At 41.4% G+C, this 19,543-nt stretch overlaps 1 protein-coding gene across 4 annotated transcripts in view; it reads right to left on the reverse strand.

Moving 5' to 3' along the window:
* PDZD2 (PDZ domain containing 2) overlaps positions 1 to 19,543 on the reverse strand; it is a 249,938-nt gene that overhangs the window by 43,096 nt on the left and 187,299 nt on the right. For all 4 annotated transcript variants that reach the window (XM_087715376.1, XM_087715377.1, XM_087715378.1 and 1 more), the window contains exons 6-11: positions 11,309 to 11,429; positions 8,440 to 8,585; positions 6,607 to 6,726; positions 4,442 to 4,556; positions 3,438 to 3,511; positions 1,624 to 1,849 (exon numbers count right to left, since the gene is read on the reverse strand). In XM_087715376.1, the coding sequence (XP_087571502.1) occupies positions 1,624 to 1,849; positions 3,438 to 3,511; positions 4,442 to 4,556; positions 6,607 to 6,726; positions 8,440 to 8,585; positions 11,309 to 11,429 (802 nt within the window). The remainder of the gene's footprint in view (positions 1 to 1,623; positions 1,850 to 3,437; positions 3,512 to 4,441; positions 4,557 to 6,606; positions 6,727 to 8,439; positions 8,586 to 11,308; positions 11,430 to 19,543) is intronic.

The following is a 19,543-nucleotide window of genomic DNA, read 5'->3' on the forward strand; positions in this document are numbered from 1 at the left end:
CCTTTCCCTGGTTTGAGTTGTGAGCCGCCCTGAGTCCCCTTCGGGGGAAAAGGGCAGCATATAAGTAAAATCAACATTCAACATTCAACATTCAAGATAAGTTTTTATAAAAGTGTGCACACACACACAGTCACGCAGCACATGATCACCGAACCAGTTGTTAAACTGGCAGGATCCCGCCACTGGTTGAAATCCAGCTGATCCAAGAAAGTAGCTGTTAAAGGGTATTTTTTTCCTGTCCCTGTCCTTCCCCCTCTGTTACATCTCTCGTGCTTTTTATCCCTCAAAACTTTTGAACCTACATGTCACCTATTCCCCTAATGATTCCAGATTTAGAAGGAGAAATTAAAAAAAACAACACCCAGTTAAATAAAAACCATCAAAAACCCCTGTGGAAATAAACATGGCTTCAGCCATGGTTCATCTTTTCTAGGCTATTCTGGGAAGTCAAAATAAAAATTCCCAGGAGGCAAACCACTCCTGGAACATTACCAGGAAAACTCAAGGACATCTGTGCCTTTTTAAATAAATATGCTCCGAGCCTCCTTTTCAACTCTAATGATGGGGAGGATGGTTTTCAACGTCAGTGGCAATTTATTCCATGACTAGATAGTTTATAAAAAACGTGGACATGGTAAATCCTTGGATTAGAGCCAACAAGAAAAACCTAGCAAAATTTGGGGTGGGTTGGGGAAGAAACCATTCTGCAAAAAGCAAAGGCAAGCCATATTCATAACACTGCATGGATCTGTCCATAAAATCACAAAGCATCAAGTTCAACTTGAAGGAGGCTTTACATTTTTAGGGCTTCCACCTCAGGAATGACACCACAGGCCTTATAAAACAACAGCCTTTGGGGCACCAGAGACCAGTTCTGTGGAGAAAGGTTTTCCCACGGACAGGAAGTCCCATGGTTTTGTGTACTCTCTGCATCCCATGGATGGTGTTTCCCTGCCCGATTGCTGGCATGTCGCTGACCAATGCTGGTCCACGGACTGGAGGGGTTGGGGAACCCTGTTGTAAAAGATCTTCAGTGCCAAACATAACTCCATACCGAATAAGTGGACTACCACAATTCGCCTTGGTGTCACAAAGATTTCTTGAATTGGCTTCTATCCTACCCAACAGGAAGAAGTCCCATGTGTTTCATTTCAGTGTGGTTAGACAAATACTTCCAGTGGTGTGTTAAATCTACTCATGCAGAGTTCTTGGTATATTATCAGTTTCTATGTGACTATTTTAATATTTTGCATGGGGCCAGCCAGAAGACAGCATGTGATTATTATTATTTTTTTACATGTAATGTTGGAAGTTTCCCATCCACAAATTTCAATGCAATTTCAACAAAACCAATTTGCTTTTATAGCGTAGTTTCCATTACCTGCCCCCAAAGCCTTTCCCACCATCTCGGTTCCTTCTAGACACGCCAGACAAACAATTTGATCACTAACCATCCCAGCTCAGATTTACAGGAAAAGGAGTCCAACACTTATTAAAATCTTATTATTGTTTTTATCCCCCGCCCTTTCTAAAATCTTCCTTAGGATGTTTTCGCTGCCTTGCCAAAGCACTTTGGGCCATGATTATTTTCACCAGAACAAAAATAGTCGCATTTTCTCAAACCTTTATTTAGAGTGACTTCCATGACGATTCTGTCCTTTGGTCCAGGTCCTTTACGACTAGAAGAGGAAGCATCTCCATCTTCACCACTGGGAAATGAGGCACCTCCACTGGCATTGGAGCTTGGAGAACTGGACCGGCTCAGTAATATGGGAGTTGGGCATGGCGTAAGGCTTGGGCTGCGAAGTCTGGTTCGCACTGTGAGAGTCACCACACCTTTCTTCAGTTGCTACAAAAGCAACAGAGTTGTTAGGTTTATAGTATCGCCACTCTTCCTTTGTCTCAAAAACTAAGACATAAATTACACCTCTAGAACTTGTAACGTTTCTGGAATCATTAAGTGGAACACCTGCTCTTGAATAAAAAACACAGTATGGTGGGAATTGATCAGTACAGTGGATCATTCTGTACAATTTGATTTAGAAGTTCTGTTGCCTATGTGTGTGCAGGTAGTCCTCGACTTATGACCACGATTGAGCCCAACATTTTTGTTGCTAACATTTATTAAGTGAATTTTGCATCATTCTACGACCCTTTGTGCCACAGCTGTTAAGTGAATCGCTGCAATTGTTAAGTTAGTAACATTGTTGTTAAGAGAATCTGGCTTCCCCATTGACTTTGCTTGTCAGAAGCTCACAAAAGGTGATAACGTGATCCTGGAACCCTGCAAGTTCATTGCCAATCATCTGAATTTTGATCACGTGACCATGGGGTTACTGAAATGGTGTAAGTGTGAAAAACAGTCATGTCATTTTCCCCCCCGATGCCATTGTAACTTTGAACCATCAGTAAATAAACTGTTGTAAATCAAGAATTACTTGTACTATCTTATGAACATATTCCTTTACCTAAGGAATATTTTTTACCAACCTTGCCTAAGATACCTTTTATGGTTGTAGAAAATGTAGATGACAATGCAAATTATTTTCCAGGATAATTTCCTGCTTTGTCTAGGACCCATAAAAAACAACTCCAAAAAAGATGCTGGAACAAATAACTTTTCTGAACCCATCTTTCCCCATCACTCAATCATGTGGCAATTTGTTTTTAAGACAAAACAAATCTCTATCTATTCCCATAATTCCTTCCTTCCTTCCTTCCTTCCTTCCTTCCTTCCTTCCTTCCTTCCTTCCTTCCTTCCTTCCATCCGTCCATCCGTCCATCCGTCCATCCGTCCATCCGTCCATCCGTCCATCCATCCATCCATCCATCCATCCATCCATCCATCCATCCATCCATCCATCCATCCATCCATCCATCTATCTATCTATCTATCTATCTATCTATCTATCTATCTATCTATCTAAATGGCTCTGTGTGTGTGTGTGTGTGTGCATGTGTGTGTGTATTCCAGCATAACTCTGGAATGCCTTGAGCAACTTCAACCAAACTTGGTACACAGATTACTTACCGTCTGGACACAAATACTGTGTGGGTAAGACACCCCTACGTCCCTCGGGGTGTGCGTTCTGTTAAGATACAGCCTGTTGTGCCTTAAATTGGTTTCTACCGTACTGCCTTAAAACGGCTTCTACTGTACAGCGCTGTGGAGTTGCCATGGTAATGGCTTCACAGTACTCCACAAGGGGAAAAATCCAACATTAGACATTGCTGCAACATTCATGGAAGGAGGGTTGGGATAAATAAATACCCGGGCAGCACCAGGTTATCAGCTAGTATAAAAAATAAAAAAACCTTTTCCCCACCTGGATATACCATCCAGATGTGTTGTACCATAATTTCTATTTTTTCCCATATAACAAAATCAGGTTGGTTCTGAACTTTTGAGAGTTTTGAAGGACAGTGAATCTACCTACTTTGAAGGTTTGAATTGCTTCCTGATGAGTCAGTCCTTGTAATGATTCTCCATTAACTTCCAGAAGTTCATCTCCTGGAAAGCCAAAGCAAAATGCAATAAGAGCATTTAGATAGGATGAAATGCTGTTTTTTTAGAAATAAAAGGCATTCTAGCTCTTCTAATATTATTATATTACAAGATGTTTTATCTCTTTCTATGCTCGGAGAAATTAAAATTTTAAAAGTGACACGTTACTTTTGACCTGGAATTTTCATTAGACTGTACAAATCCGGAAGCATTTTGTAGTTTAGTTACCTTGTGTATTTGGAATTTTGGAAGCCTAGCAAGTGGGAAAAATGCTTAGCAGTCATTCTTATTTATTAATGGTAGCAAAAAAAAAAGAATTTGCAGGGATGAACAGCTCACAATACATGAACAATAAGCAGAACAGCTGAACTTTGTTGGATGAAATCTCATCCAATTTCAGGATTCAGAATGGTTTAAGGGTAGGAATGGGAGGCTGGATTACAGTTTCCACCCGTCTGGATCTTGGGTGAAGAACTGTTTGTCACCAAATGTGGTACAGCACAAACTATGGCTTCTGGATATGGTTTGCATTATAAGAATAGAATAACAGAGTTGTTAGGCAGAAAACCCTACACCACTTCAGACAAAGGGTTATCCAACATCTTCTTTAAAACTTCCAGTGTTGGGGCATTCACAACTTCTGGAGGCAAGTTGTTCCAATGAGTAATTGTTCTAACTGTCAGGAAATTTCTCCTCAGTTCTAAGTTGCTTCTCTCCTTGATTAGTTTCCACCCATTGTTCTGCCCTCAGATGCTTTGGAGAATAGTTTGACTCCCTCTTCTTTGTTGCAACCCCTGAGATATCGGAATACTGCTATCATGTCTCCCCTAGTCCTTCTTTTCATTAAATGGCTTGGAAAATGGTTAATTTAGACAAGTCGTTGGGCTAACAGAAATCTGGCTGGGTTTTTTTGGTGTTTTTTTTTTGCAAACATACCTTCTTTTAACCTGCCATCAGCTGCTGCAGCCCCATTTGGAAAAATTGTCTTGACAAAAATGCCCATACGACCCCTGGCGGAATCTTGTCCCCCCACAATGCTGAATCCAAGACCCTACATAGGTACAAATTAGAGCAGAGGAAGAGGAATAAATACACCATAAGAATATCCATAGGCAAATACCCCATAACTTCTACGTATGCCTTCGGAAATTCTCAGTCATTCAGGTTATGGCTGTCCAAAGGTGCTTTTTCAAGAGGCGATTGGGATTTCTGGTCTTTCTTTGAAGACGTTTTGCTTCTCATCCAAGAAGCTTTTACAGCTCTGTTGCTTGTTGAAGCTAAGCTGAAGAAGCTTCTTGGATGAGAAGCGAAACGTCTTCGAAGAAAGACCAGAAATTCCAATAACCACTTGAAAAAGCACCTTTGGGACCCCACAACTTCCCAAAACACAACAAACAGGCATCCGATTGAGCAAACTAAACTAACTAAACTAGTTTCAGTAAGAAAAAAGAAGTTTTAAAAGGAAGGGAGAATAATAGTATCTCAACACAATGCTAAGTTGTAAAACTAGCAGAAGTGTCTGCATGCTGTTTTCAATGAGAGCCCGAAATACAGCTTTGGCAAAAGATCTTAAGATGTGGGCAGACTGCAAGAGGAAGAGACCTGAAATGAATAGGCAAATGTCCAATTAAAATTAGAGTTATGTGGGCAAACTTCACTGAATCTGTTTAAATGCTGGCAATCAAGTTCTCCACTGAACTTCCTGACACTTCTTCAGAGGCAACCCAATTACCCAGTTTCCCCCAAAATAAGACCTCCCCGGATAATAAGCCCAATCAGGCTTTTGAGCGCATGCACTAAAATAAGCCTTCCCCTGAAAATAAGCCCTGCCCGAAAATATTGCAACACAGCACACTCGCCACCTCCTGCACCTCAAAAATAATAAGACCTCCACAAAAATAAGGCCAAGCACTTATCTCTGGGGTCAAAAGAAAATAAGACCTTGTCTTATTTTTGGGAAAACGCGGTAGAACATTCTCAATAATCCAACAAGACAGTTTAGCAGTATTAATCACCTTGGCCAAATGATCCCTATCCAGGAATGGCCTGGGCAACAGCTGGCCAACCATTAAAAATGACATATTTTGGGCTAGTGAGGCTTTTTTCCCCCGTCTTTCATTCAATTGTGTCCGATACTTGGAGACTGCCTAGACAAGTCCCTGAACTTTTCTTGGCAAGGTCTTTCTTTTTCAGAATCATTGGCCATTACCTTCTTTCTAGGGAGAGAAAGTGACCAGCTTAAGATCACTCAGCTGGTTTTGCACTTAAGGTCAGTCTAGAACTCATGGTTGGGTTTCCCAGTTGCAATGTATGGCTGTGAAAGTTGGACCATAAGGAAGGCTGAGCGCCAAAGAATTGAAGCATTTGAACTATGGTTCTGGAGAGGACTCCTGCAAGTCCCTTGGACTGCAAAGCGATCAAATTGGTCAGTCCTAGAGGAGATCAACCCTGACTGCTCTTTGGAAGGCCAGATCCTGAAGGTGAAACTCAAATACTTTGGCCACTTAATGGTAAGGAAGGACTCACTGGAGAAGAGCCTAATGCTGGGAACGATGGAGGGCAAAAGAAGAAGGGGACAACAGAGAATGAGGTGGCTGGATGGAGTCACCGAAGCAGTCGGCATGAGCGTAAATGGACTCCAGAGGCTGGTAGAGAACAGGAAGGCCTGGAGAAATGTTGTCCATGGAGTCACGATGGGTCGGACACGACTTCACGACTAACAACAACAGAACCCATGGTCTCCTGCTTTCTAGCCCGATGCTTTAACCACTAACCAAAGCGGCTGTCATCACTGATAAATTTCTAATCACAAAGAGTGGGCTCTTCAGTGTAAAATAATCCTAAATGGGATATACAGTATTTATAAAGACCCCAACCCTTTTACCATCAGTGACCTCATATTCTCAAGAGGTGTGGATATTACTCCCCCCTCTCCCCCATACTGTACCAACTGTGGTTCTAAATTCTGGAATAGCATCTATTTTGTTGAAATAGATTTTGGAACAGCCCTCTGTAACTTGGGTTCTCAAAAGAGTTCTAGAGTTCTAGACTTCCTTGACAGACACACAATATTCAAGTCTTTTTTTTTACTTCATTCTTACCTTGCCCTGCCCCTTCATCAGAACAATGTTGGAAATAATAGATGGCTGCGTCAGTCGCCAGGGGTACTCAACCTGTGCTGCACTCAGTGAACGAGTGGATTTCTTAACAATGTGGTATTCCTTCAGAAATAAAACAATCACAATATTTGCAAAAAAACTCAGAATGATTGTTTCTCAATTATAAGTTGTCTAACTTTGGTTTCTGGTTTGTAGCAAAAGCAATAGCATTTAAACTTATATAACGCTTCACAGTGCTTTACAGCCCTCTTTAAGCGGTTTTGCAGAGTCTGCATATTTCCCCCAACAATCTGGGTCCTCATTTTACCAACCTTGGAAGGAAGGAATGCTGAGTCAACCTTGAGCCAATCAGGATCAAACTACCAAAACTGCTGGCAGCCAGCAGTAAGCAAAAATAGCCTGCAGTACTGCATTCTAACCACTGCGCCACCACGGCTCATGGTGGTAGCAAATAGTAATTAGATCACGGTTACATTTTTCTACATGTAAGTGCTTAAATAAAGGTAGTCCTCAACTTACAACCACAATTGAGCCAAAAATTAATGTTGTTAAGTGAGTTTTGTCCCATTTTACAACTTTTCTCGTCACCTTTATTAAGTGATTCACCACTGTTCTTAAATTAGTAACGCAGTTGTTAAGCGAATCTGGTTTCCTCATTGACTTTGCTTGTCAGAAGGTCGCAAAAGGGGATCACATGGCTATGGGACACTGCAACTGTCATAAATGAGAGTCAGTTGTCAAGCATCCTAATTGTAAATCACATGACCATGGGGGTGCTGCGACAGTCATAAGTGTGAAAAATGGCCATAAGTCACTTTTTCAGTGCCATTGTAACTTCAAACGGTCACTAAGTGAACTGTTGTAAATCGAGGACTATCTAACCACACAAACACACACGCACAAACACACACACCCTAAAGAAAACTGGGTAGAAAATAAATTAAGGTAAGTACCAGAGAACACAAGGAAGCATCTTCTAAAATTTTCTGCAATATGTTATACTTTTTAATTCAAATTAAATAAATATTCTACCACAGTGGTTCTCAACCTGTGGGTCGGGATCCCTTTGGAGGTCAAACGACCCTTTCACAGGGCAAGACCATCAGGAAACACATATTTTCGATGGTCTTAGGAACCGAGACACCAATTTCATGGTTGGGGGTCACCACAACATGAGGAACAGTATTAAAGAGTCGCGGCATTGGGAAGGTTGAGAACCACTGTTCTACCATATACAATTAAGGCATCACAATAAGCTTTGCTTGCATATGAATTACAAGTAGTCCTCAACTTAGAACCATTCATTTGGCAACTGTTCGAAGTTACAACAGCAGCACTGAAAAACAACACGACCAGCCGTCCCAACATCCTGATGGTCACATGACTGAAATTCAGGGATTTCGCCACCGATGTGTATTTACAATGGTTTTAATGTCCCAGCATCACATGACTTCCATTTGAGGCTTTCCCAACAAGCAACATCAATGGGGAAAGCTGGATTCACTTAATAAGTGCTGGATTCACTTAACAACTGCAGCGATTCGCTTAACAACATGGCAAAAAAATGGCTATTAAATCAGATACGACTTACTTAACAGCCATACTTGTTTAGCCACAGTTGCGTTCCCAATGGTGATTGTTAAGTCAAGGACTACCTGTACAGCTTTTGCATTCTGGTTCATGATTGAGTTACATTTGTTTTAATCTTTGGTCCCTCCATCAATTACCAATAGTTAAAATGAGGAATTATTTGGCTGCAATATCTCAAATGATGCCGTATATTTGTTTCCACCACCACCACCCCGCCTTTCTCACCTGTCTGCTTCCTGTGTCCAAATGCTGTGGCAAGGAATGCTTTCTGCCTCCCCGGGAATATTTCATTGGTATTTCATAATTCAGGTCTCCATTTTCCACCGTCAACTCATCATCCTCTCCCACAGACTCTAAACGCGTTGCCGCCCCTAAAGAATAACCCCAGAGATACAATTTATTATACATACATCAAAGGCTCTTTTAAGATTGTCAGTTCTAATGGAATTTAGAATGTCCATCGAGAAATGATGGATGGATGCATTTCTTAAAACATCTAAACAACTGCAATAAATTTTATCTTTGTGTGTGTCTGCATGTTCATGCATGTGGATATATGGGATGAGGTTATTTATTAAAGAAATGACAGAAGACATTTTTTTAAAAATCCAAATGCTTATTTAATCACAAACAAGCAGCGCTTTTCAGGGATTTTAAAAAAAAGAGAGATTTTGTATCTGAGTTCCAGGTAAGAAGGAAAGAAAAATAGTTTATGCATGCTATCAAATCAAGCGAAAGGTTCATATTTTTAAAACCCTTGAAGGATAGACAGTGAGAAACTTTGTGAATTACTTTTCCTCATGCTTTCCATCCTGTGCACCTCTGTTGTTGTTGTTAGTTGTGTTCGACCCCATGGACAACGTTCCTCCAGGCCTTCCTGTCAGGAGTGAAATCCTCCCGGTTCGGCTGAACCAGTAGGGACGATTGTCATTGGTTCTGCGAACCGGTAGTAAAAAAAAAAAAAAAGCTTCCAAGCGTCGCACGATCATCGGAAGCTTTCCCCCCGCTTTTTAAAGCATTTTTTTCCAGCTGGTTTGGGCAAATAGGCAAGAAAAAAATGCTTTAAAAAGCGGGGGGGGGGAGCTTCTGACGATCGTGCGGATAAGCTATGAGCCATGCGATTATCGGACACTCTTTATTTCACTTTTTAAAGCATTTTCCCCCAACCTATACACCCAAACCGGTAGCAAAAAAATGCTTTATAAAGTGGAAAATGTTTGGCCATGCCCACCTGGTCACATGACACCTCCCTCACCAAGCCACACCAACAGAACCAGTGGCAAAAAAAAATTAGCTTTCACCACTGCTTCCTGTCTTCTACCATCCCACGGAGCCCATTTAAATTCACGCCGACTGTTTCAGTGCCTCCATCCAGCCACCTCATTGCCCTTCTATCAGCACCAATTACCCAATTCTAAATCTGGCTGCCAACCGGAGGATAGTATGAAGCTCACAGCCTTTCTTAATCACAGTGCTACAATTGTGGTGGATCTCCTTTGAAGAGGTTCACCTGGTAAGTCTTTGAGAGCTACCACCATTGATGGGTTTCTCTGTCCTCACATAGAAGACCAGTAAGGTGGTTTCCCCACCCCACCCCCTCCTGATGGTTCTTTTTAGACCGCTTCCATAATTATCCTTGTGTTTCATCTTTTTAAAGGCTTTGATCCTTCTCATTATCATTTTATTAAAATCTTATTTGAGATACATTCCTCTAACGGTTAAAGATCGCAAATCCAGAGACCATAAATAACCTCAAATAACTAAAGGAGATGGAAATATGGCTCAGTGAGGAACATAGTAGCAACAAGGAAAAATGTAAGTCTTCTGATCCAGGACTACTTTTAACTTTAAAAATCTAATTTCAGAGAGAAGTGTAGAGCAGGGGTCTTCCCACTTTTACGGCTCGGCATACTAGTGGAGGAGATGAAAAGAGAATGGTTTTGTGCGCAAACGCGCTGCTGTCATAAATACCACAGACTGGGTGTTGGGGACCTCTGATGTAGAGGAACTTGGTCTTCTATTGGAAATGAAATGATATACCTATCTGTTGTGGCCCAGCAGGAGCCGTTGGAGCTGCCGCCAGACTCCAACGGCAAGGGGTCTTATGAGTCAGCTCTGGAGGAGGTGGAGGACCCTGGACAGGGTGCCGACTCCGAGCAGGGAGAGGAGAGACTGGTTGGCCACCAGGTGGCACCGGAGCCTTGGATCAGAGGGAGTGATCCGGAAAACACTTGTGAGTTGTTTTGGGATGCACGCCATCGAAGGGCTACTCGGCGGCAAGGACAACTGTGTAATTATACGAGATGATTATGCTCACCTGATGCTTATTAAGATCCTCTCCTGATTATAAAAGAGACTGCTTGTGCCACGCCCTTTTGCAGAAGACAACGTTCATGATTAAGAGAAAACAACTTGGAGAATTGGTTTGCTGCGAGAGCTTGTTTGCATTGGCCTAGGTTTGTAGAACTTGCTGCCAGAGTGCTTATCTCTTTGTTTGTTTTGGGCTTGCAGCCAATGAGAGTCTGGACTGATTAAAAAACATTCTCTTTTATGTTTGTTTTGGCTTTCATTCCTGGACGGAGGAGGGGGGTCAGAACACCTATCTAGCTCAGTATGATTTATCTCTAAGTACAGGGGTGGGCTGCTCCGGGTTTGCCAAAGTTTGGGCGATCCTCTAGCAAACATTCTGCGTGGTTCAGCGAACCTCCCAAATCCCACTCCTGGCTTGCCCCGCCCACCCCTCTCCTCTCCGGAATCTCTACGCGGCCCATTTTGGATGCCAAGTAAATGCAAGGCCCACACGGAGGCTCAGGGAGAGTGAAAAATCCCTCCCCTGTGGTGCAGAAGGATGACTAGACCACAACCACCATGGCCACGCCCACCCAGCAACTGGGCAGAGAACCCGTTGCTAACATTTTAGAAGCCCACCTCTGTCTAAGTACCACACACTTTTAAGAACTCCAGCAGAAGTATTTCTCATGGATAGTTTTTCTTTATTCTTCCTCTGAACTTATGCTCTTTTCTCAGTACGCTAGCAAACCTAAATTCTAAATCTTCCCATCCTTCTTCATCCAATAAAAAAGAGTAACTATACCTTGAGATCGGCTCCTGTACTTCAAAATACCACCTCCATGAGTTGGGCTCTGACAGTTCTCTTTGGAGCTCTCTTCTTCTGCAGGATCCGAGGACCTGTCCGCGTCGGTCAGGTGTGTCATCTGAAGGAGGAGGAGAAGGGATATTTTTAAAAAAGCCCAGCTACATTTTCAAGTGTCATCCTTGCCATAGCTCCATTATGCATTATCCCAAGGAAGCGATAAATGAGGATCTCAAGCAGAATTCTTGCAGCTTATTTGCACTGGTATTTGTAACCAGGAAAAACGCACCAGATTTTTTTCTCCTTGTCCTAGATTTTAGGACACCAGAATCAACTGAAATCAACTGCTTCTGATTTTCTCAGATGGGAAAACTTCATAGTGAGAACATCAATGCAAGGAAAGATCCATTTCCCCCAAAAACTTAGATTATTATGTTACTGCATAACTTTCCTATTTGTTTGTTTTCTATCTGTCTGTTTTAACAAGGTGGTTTGGAAGAGGATTTTTATTTCTTAGCTGCACAGAGTCATATTGATAGTGTTCTGACCTAGGCTTCCCCAAAAAGCACGAAGCAGATTCCTGGTCCTGACAAAACTCCTTTTATTAAACAAATGTGAATTCCTCTCATTCACATTCAGCAAAGGCCTGGTAAACAATCTCTCAAAGGTGAATTTATGACCATAGGCCTTATCTAGCTTGGAAAGCTGCCATGTAAATATTTTCCAAAAGAGGTGCTGTGCAAGGAAAGACTTGGCACAGAGTCTTTGAGATTCACGGACAGATCTTCACACTCCTGAAACGAACGAGCAAGCGAACGAGTAAACGAATTGTTTCCTGCAAAAGCCCACTCCCCTTTCGCTCCTCTTTTATTTCTATGTGGGGGGGGGCATTCACTGTCCACCTGTGGCTTTACTCCCAAGTCAACCCTTATTTCTTAGCTGTTCTTTTCTTTTGGCAGCTCTGCGCATGCACACACTGGGAACAGGCTCCAGATGTTCCTCTGCCTCACTGCTGTCTAGCTCCGAAGACAGTTGACAACTGCCAGACAGCCTGGGCCGCATCTCTGCCTCTGACCCAGAGCCCTCATCCGAGCCTTCCCCAGCCTCCAGGACTGGCCCATGTTCCTCCCCAACCTCCTCACTGTCTGACTCTGCTGCCAGCTCCGCTGGCCGCTGACGGACCACAACACATGCTTATTTGTAAGCTGTTTTCAACATCACAGATTAAAGCTGAATGAATAAAATCAAGGTAAATGGCATTGGATGTGGCTCTCTCCCCAACATACCCCTGGACTTCCATTCATTGCTAAACCTTGATTTCATTCCCACCCCAAGGACTTAATTTTCTTTCTGCAGCACACTAGATGACACTTCTAGGAAATGGAGGCCAGGGGTAGGTAACTGGTTGTTGGTTCCAATAGCTTGCTGAAAGCATACTTTTTTTAATGTTCCTTTTATTCCATTTGCTGAAAGGATCCTGAGATGAAAAACGGATCCCGCAATATAAGGTGAAAAGGTATAATTTCGGTTTTTCAGAGAGAAGAAAGAATTTTGCATTTCCTTTTAGAATAAATTACGTGGTAGAGAACATCAAGTCTGGTATTAGAAGGTGATCTGCAGCTTCAAATAATAATGGACAGATTACAGTGGAGAGCTTACGGCAACAAATAAAATATACTCTATACATTAGGAAGCTTTTTTTTCTTCGGAATAAAGAACCAGATCTTGGAATAGGGCACTGGAGAAGGTAAATGTTTCCCCTGCTCTCAAATATATGACAATTTTCTAATTGAGATCACTCCTATTCCCAGCAGGAAAAAGGCAGGTATGATATGAAGGGTTATGGGATCAGTGCAGGGGTGGGACTGAAAAATTTTAGCAACCAATTCTCTGCCCGGTTGCTGGGTGGGCGTGGTCATGGTGGGCGTGGCCTACTCAGCCTCCTGCACTACAGAGTGGAGGGGGTTGTTTTCGCCCTCCCCAGGCTCCAGAGGCTTTTCTCAAGCCTCCGGAAGGGCAAAAATGGCCTCCTCAAGACTCCAGAGGCCCTCCGGAGGCTGGAAACGAGCCCATTTCAGGACTTCCGGAACTTCCGGGAGACCCATTTTTTGCCCTCCCAGAGCCTCCATGCAACCCTGCGCTTACCTGTCACCCAAAACGGGGTGCGTGGAGATTCCTGGGAAGGGCAGAGTGGGATGGGCGTGACCAGCCAGTCCTTTCAACTACCAGTTTGGTAGTTGGTAGATCTAAAATTAGCATCCGGTTGACCTGAACCGGCTGAATCCCACCCCTGGGTCAGTGGCAAAATACATCCTTTACATACAAACAATTAGACTTCCCATTTCTGATAGTTCTGGCTTTTGTGTGTGCAGGCGTCCCTTTGAGTCACCGTTGACTTCTACTTACTTGCAGATGTTTTAGCAAGATTTTATGAAGTGTCCTTGTCTCTTTCTTAGGACTGAGAAAGAATGACTGGCCAAAGGTTACCCAGCTGGCTTTGTGCCTAAGATGTCACTAGAATTCATGGTCTCCTAGTTTCTAGCCTGGAGCTTTAACTATTACACCAAACTAGCATTTGGGGGCAAAGGAAGAAAACCTGATGAGAAGCTACATAGTGACCATAACTTAGTAGTCTAAAGGTAAAGGTTCCCCTCGCACATATGTGTTAGTTGTTCCCGACTCTAGGGGGCGGTGCTCATCTCTGTTCCAAAGCCCAAAAGCCAGCGCTGTCCGAAGAAGTCTCCATGGTCATGTGGCCGGCATGACTAAACATCGAAGGCGTACGGAACGCTGTTACCTTCGCATCAAAAGTGGTTCCTATTTGTCTACTTTCATTTTTTACATGTTTTCGAACTGCTAGGTTGGCAGAAGCTGGGACAAGTAACGGGAGCTCACTCCGTTACGCAGCACTAGGGATTCAAACTGCTGCACTGCTGACTTTTCTGATTGAAAAGTCAGGGTCTTAGCCACTGAGCCACTGCATCCCTTAATAGTCTAAAGCTTAGTAGTCTAAAGCTTCCTAATTTCAAAATACTTCAGCAAATGATTAACTTCCTAAACAATTTCTGTGGGGGGAGGAGACTCTTAAAAAAAGAGAGGGGGGTGGGAAAGGAAGGGAAGGGAAGAGAAGAGAATAAAAAAGTGGGGGTGATGGATGGCCCCAATTATTTTGGACACTGCCCCCAATGAACACTTGCTTTCTGCAACAATAGGACCACCATATTTAAGGCTGCAAAATCCAGACAACCGCCAAAAGGTTAAATTTTTGTTACCATGTAATAGTTGCCCAGATGTTGGCAGTCCAGTTATGGAGAAATGCTTAGAAAGCTAATTTTGAAAGAATCTACTTTGAGAACAATACAGTGTGGACAGCACAGATGTGGAAAAACTCATTCAGCTCATCTTTAAATGCCATTTGATTTAATATATACATCTTGATTCAATGCGTGAACTGAAACACAGTTGCCCTTTGAAATCGATATTTTCCTGATTTTGTTAATGCAATTTGTCAGTTTAAAAAAAACCACACATGGAAAATGGGGGAAGGTTTTCTCAAATATCTCAGGGAAAATTGGTGGAAAGAATGCATTCATAAAGTACCATTTAACAAAAATTCATATTACGTTTTTCAGGGATTTAGTAGACCCTGGTTTGCCTTGGAGAAATAAGAAAGTAGGCCAAATCATAACTGATATATTAATTACTCTCTAACTGAACTACATGGACCAGAATAATATTAGATATATTGGGGGGGATGATTTAAAATAAGTGCCATTTTTCCCACTGCCTGATAAGAACATATAGGTAGTCCTTGACTTGCAACAGTTCATTTAGTGACAGTCCAAATTTACAACTGCACTAAAACTGCACTCTGTGAGAGGGATCTTGGAATCCTAGTGGACAACCATTTAACTATGATCCAGCAGTGTGCAGCAGCTACCAAAAAAGCCAATACAGTTCTAGGCTGCATAAACAGAGGCAGAGAATCAAGATCACCTGAAGTGTTAATACCACTTTATAATGGCTTGGTAAGGCCACACTTGGAATATTGCATCCAGTTTTGGTAAGGTGACCAGACGTCCCGATTTCAGCGGGACGGTCGTGCTTTATAACAATTTGTCCCGTGTCCCGGGCCGTTTTAAAAAAGTCCCGATTTTCTGGCTTCATGTTGAAAGCCCAGTGGATTTGCTTAAGAAATCCTAACCGGGGCAAGACAAAAGGCACCCTGTCTAATCCCTCTCTCTGTCTCAGTATTTTCATTGAAGATATTAAAACGTTAAAGCAACAAAACGGACCCCCCGCGCCCCTTTTACCTCATTTTATAAGAAAAATGACCAAGTAACACAGAGCTCTGGGAAATGGCTAGAGAGGTCGCGAGTGTTACTGGATTTTCCGGAGGGGAGGGGCACGGAGGTTGGAGGTCTGCTCATGTGCGAAAAATGGTGGCAAAGTTTCTTTGAAAAATATTTCCCTGACTAATTTCACCATTTCAATTTGCTCAGTTCTTTGTATTAACATCTACATCATTCTGGGTTTACTTGGAGTGCAAGCCTGCTGGTAAGTGAGCTGGTTTTTTTCTTTTCTTTTTTAATGTATTTTAAAATAATATTTTATTTATTGTGCATAGGATTTTTTTAAAATTCTGTGTGGATTCTTTTTTTAAATTGTCTTAGACTATTTAAAAAAAGATTTTATCCAAAATAAATTGAAGTGAAACCATGTTTAAAAATTCTATGCACAATACTTTGAAATATATTGTGCATAGAAAGAATAGTTTGAAATGTTTTACTTCAATTTATTCTGTGTGGATTCTTTTTTTAAATTGTCTTAGGCTATTTAAAAAAAGATTCTATCCAAAATACAAAATACCAGCTGCACTTATTCACTTAAGAACTGTGGCAAGAAAGGTGGTATAATGGGCTTAGTGACCAAAGTTACAATGGCATTGAAAAAAGTGACTGATGACCATTTTTCACACTTAGCGACCATTTTCACACTTAGCGACCGTTGCGGCATCCTCATGGTCATGCGATCAAAATTTTGATGTTTGGCAACAGATTCGTATTTATGATGGTTTCAGTGTCCTGGGGTCATGTAATCACCTTTTGACAAAGTCAAATGGGGAAACCAGATTCACTTATGTTACTAACTTATCAGCTGCAGTTATTCACTTAAGAACTGTGGCCAGAAGGTGGTATAGTGACCAAGGTTACAATGGCATTGAAAAAGTGACTGATAACAATTTTTCACACTTAGCGACCATTTTCACACTTAGCGACCGTTGCAGCATCCTCATGGTCACATGATCAAAATTTTGATGCTTGGCAACAGATTTGTATTTATGATGGTTTCATAAACACTGCCCCCTAGAGTCGGGAATGACTAGCACATATCTGCAAGGGGAACCTTTACCTTTTAGTCTAATGAAAAGAAGGACTAGGGGTGATATGATAGCAGTGTTCCAATATTTGAAAGCCTCCAACAAACATGAGGGGGGTCAACCTATGCCCCAAAGCACCTGAGGGCAGGACAAGAAGCAATGGACAGAAACTAATCAAGGAGAGAAGTAACCTAAAACTAAGGAAAAATTTCCTGACAAGACAATTAATCAGTGGAAAAGCTTGCCTTCACTGAATATTTTTAAGAAGGGATTAGACAACCATTTGTCTGATCATTTGCTTGAGCAATGGGAAGTATTCTAGGGTCCCTTCTAACAGTTATTCTGTTAGGTGGAGGCCTAGCCCACTCCTGGCATTGCCACCGATTGCTGCTGTTCAGCGTGGTCTAAAACAGAGGGAGAGAGATAGAGAAGTATTTCTCTTTTGTTGAAGACAAGTGGTGTGTGTGACACAGCAGAGTCAACTTAGGCATTTTTCTAATTTTTGACCCGCCAAGCTCTAAATGTTTGCCATCACTGGCCTAAGATCTCATGGGTCTAACTGTTTACCTGGAACATCCGGGTTATTGGCCAGGTAAGCAGTGGTTGAAACAGCCTAGCCAGGTGAGCCAATCATCCTGCAGAATGTTCAGGTTCTTATTTCTTATTTAATAATTATTATTATTTATTATTATTTAACTTTTTAACTTTTTTTCTTCAGCTCTTTTTCTTGGAAGTCTAAATATGTAATAATAGTAGTAGTAGTAGTAGTAGTAGTAGTAGTAGTAGTAGTAGTAGTAGTAGTAACGGAACTACGGAATGGTTAATATCAAGCGAGGAATTTTCCAGGGTGATTCACTTTCACCTCTTCTCTTCATCATCGCAATGATCCCACTATCAGTAATCTTTAAAAAAATGAAATTAGGCTACCAAACAGCCAAAGACGCTGAAAAAATTTCTCATTTATTATATATGGATGATTTGAAACTCTATGGAAAGTCAGAAATAGAAATCCAATCACTGACAAACAGTATTCAGCACCGATATTGCAATGCAGGTTGGCATGGAAAAATGCGCCACTGTATCCATAAAAAGAGGCAAAATCACTACATGTGAGGGAATTGAAATGCCCAATGGCCAACTAATTAAATGCAACAAAAATGAAGCCTATAAATATTTAGGCATTCTGCAGTTGGATAACATCAAGCATGGAGAAGTAAAAACTATTGTCAGGGGAGAGTACACCAACAGAGTTAGGAAAATTTTGAAATCTAAATTGAATGATGGAAATACAATCAAGGCCATAAATACCTGGGCAATACCAGTTATAAGATACACAGCTGGTATAGTTAACTGGACGCAAGCTGATTTGGACATTTTGGACCGAAAAACCAGGAAACTAATGAGAATGCACTACAGTTTACATCCACGTGGTGATACTGATAGATTATACCTGCCCCGAAAATCAGGTGGCAGAGGATTATTACAAGTGAAGCAAATAGTCGAAGAAGAAAAACATGCACTGGCTGATTATTTAAAAGAAAGTCAAGAACATCTATTAATCGAAGTAAAGAACAAAAATCTATTGAAGGTCCAACAGACGAAACAAGAATACAGAAAAGATGTGATAAAATCAAGAATGGAGAGTTGGCAGAACAAAGCATGCATGGCCAATTTCTGGAAAAAATAAAAGATAAAGTGGACAGTGAAAAAACTTGGTTATGGTCAACAGCAGGTACATTAAAGAAAGAAACAGAGTCACTAATCCTGGCTGCGCAAGAACAAGCTATCCGCACAAATGCCATTAAGGCCAAAATCGAAAAATCCTCTGATGATGCCAAATGCAGACTTTGCAAAGAAGCTGATGAAACTGTTGATCACATACTCAGCTGCTGTAAAAAAAATCGTGCAGACTGATTATAAATTGCGGCACAATTCAGTAGCACAAATGATCCATTGGAATTTGTGTAAAAATTATAATATTAAAACAGCAACAAACTGGTGGGAACATAAGCCTGAAAAAGTCACCCAAAATCAGATGGTCAAGATCTTGTGGGATTTTCGCATACAAATGGACAAAATACTGGCGCATAATACACCAGACATCACACTGGTTGAGAAAAATAAGGGTACAATCATAGACATCGCAATACCAGGTGATATCAGGGTTGACGAGAAGGAACACGAAAAAATCACAAAATATCAGGACTTAAAAATCAAAATTCAACAATTATGGCACCATTCAACAATGGTAATTCCAGTGGTAATTGGCATACTAGGTGCTATTCCAAAAGCACTGGAATTACATTAAAACAGTTAAAAATTGACAAAATCACCATCAGTCAAATGCAAAAAGCTGCACTGCTTGGATCTGCACGCATATTACAAAAATACGTTACAATGTCCTAGGCCCCACGGTGGGGCCCGACTAGTAATCAATGCCAAATCCGGCGAAACAACTGGCTGCTGTGATACAATTCTGTTGTTGCGAATAATAATAATGGGTTGAGTTTAAGTGTTCCATCATTCAATTCAATTCAATGGGGAGAGAGCAAGTGTAACTTTCTATATGGGAGTTAGTTGACCATTAACCCTTTCTGGCATTCCCATGACACGCTAATCCTCAACTGACCCAGTTAAGTATGTTGTGGGAAGACGGCCAATTAGTAGCTCTGGATGTAAAGGCTTCCTTATGCAGCATTTGTATCACAAACCAAATTTTCTTTGTTTCTATTTATTTATTTATTTATTTATTTATTTTTTATTTATTTATTTATTTATTTATTTTTAAAGACCCTAGGAAATCAACTCATAGATATCTTAAGATATATTCAGAAACTTGTCTTATAGGGGAAAAC

Source organism: Thamnophis sirtalis, unplaced genomic scaffold (assembly GCF_051295495.1).
Source record: "Thamnophis sirtalis isolate CommonGarterSnake01/CBP01778 unplaced genomic scaffold, rThaSir2_p1.2 scaffold_5, whole genome shotgun sequence".
NCBI lineage: Eukaryota > Metazoa > Chordata > Lepidosauria > Squamata > Natricidae > Thamnophis > Thamnophis sirtalis.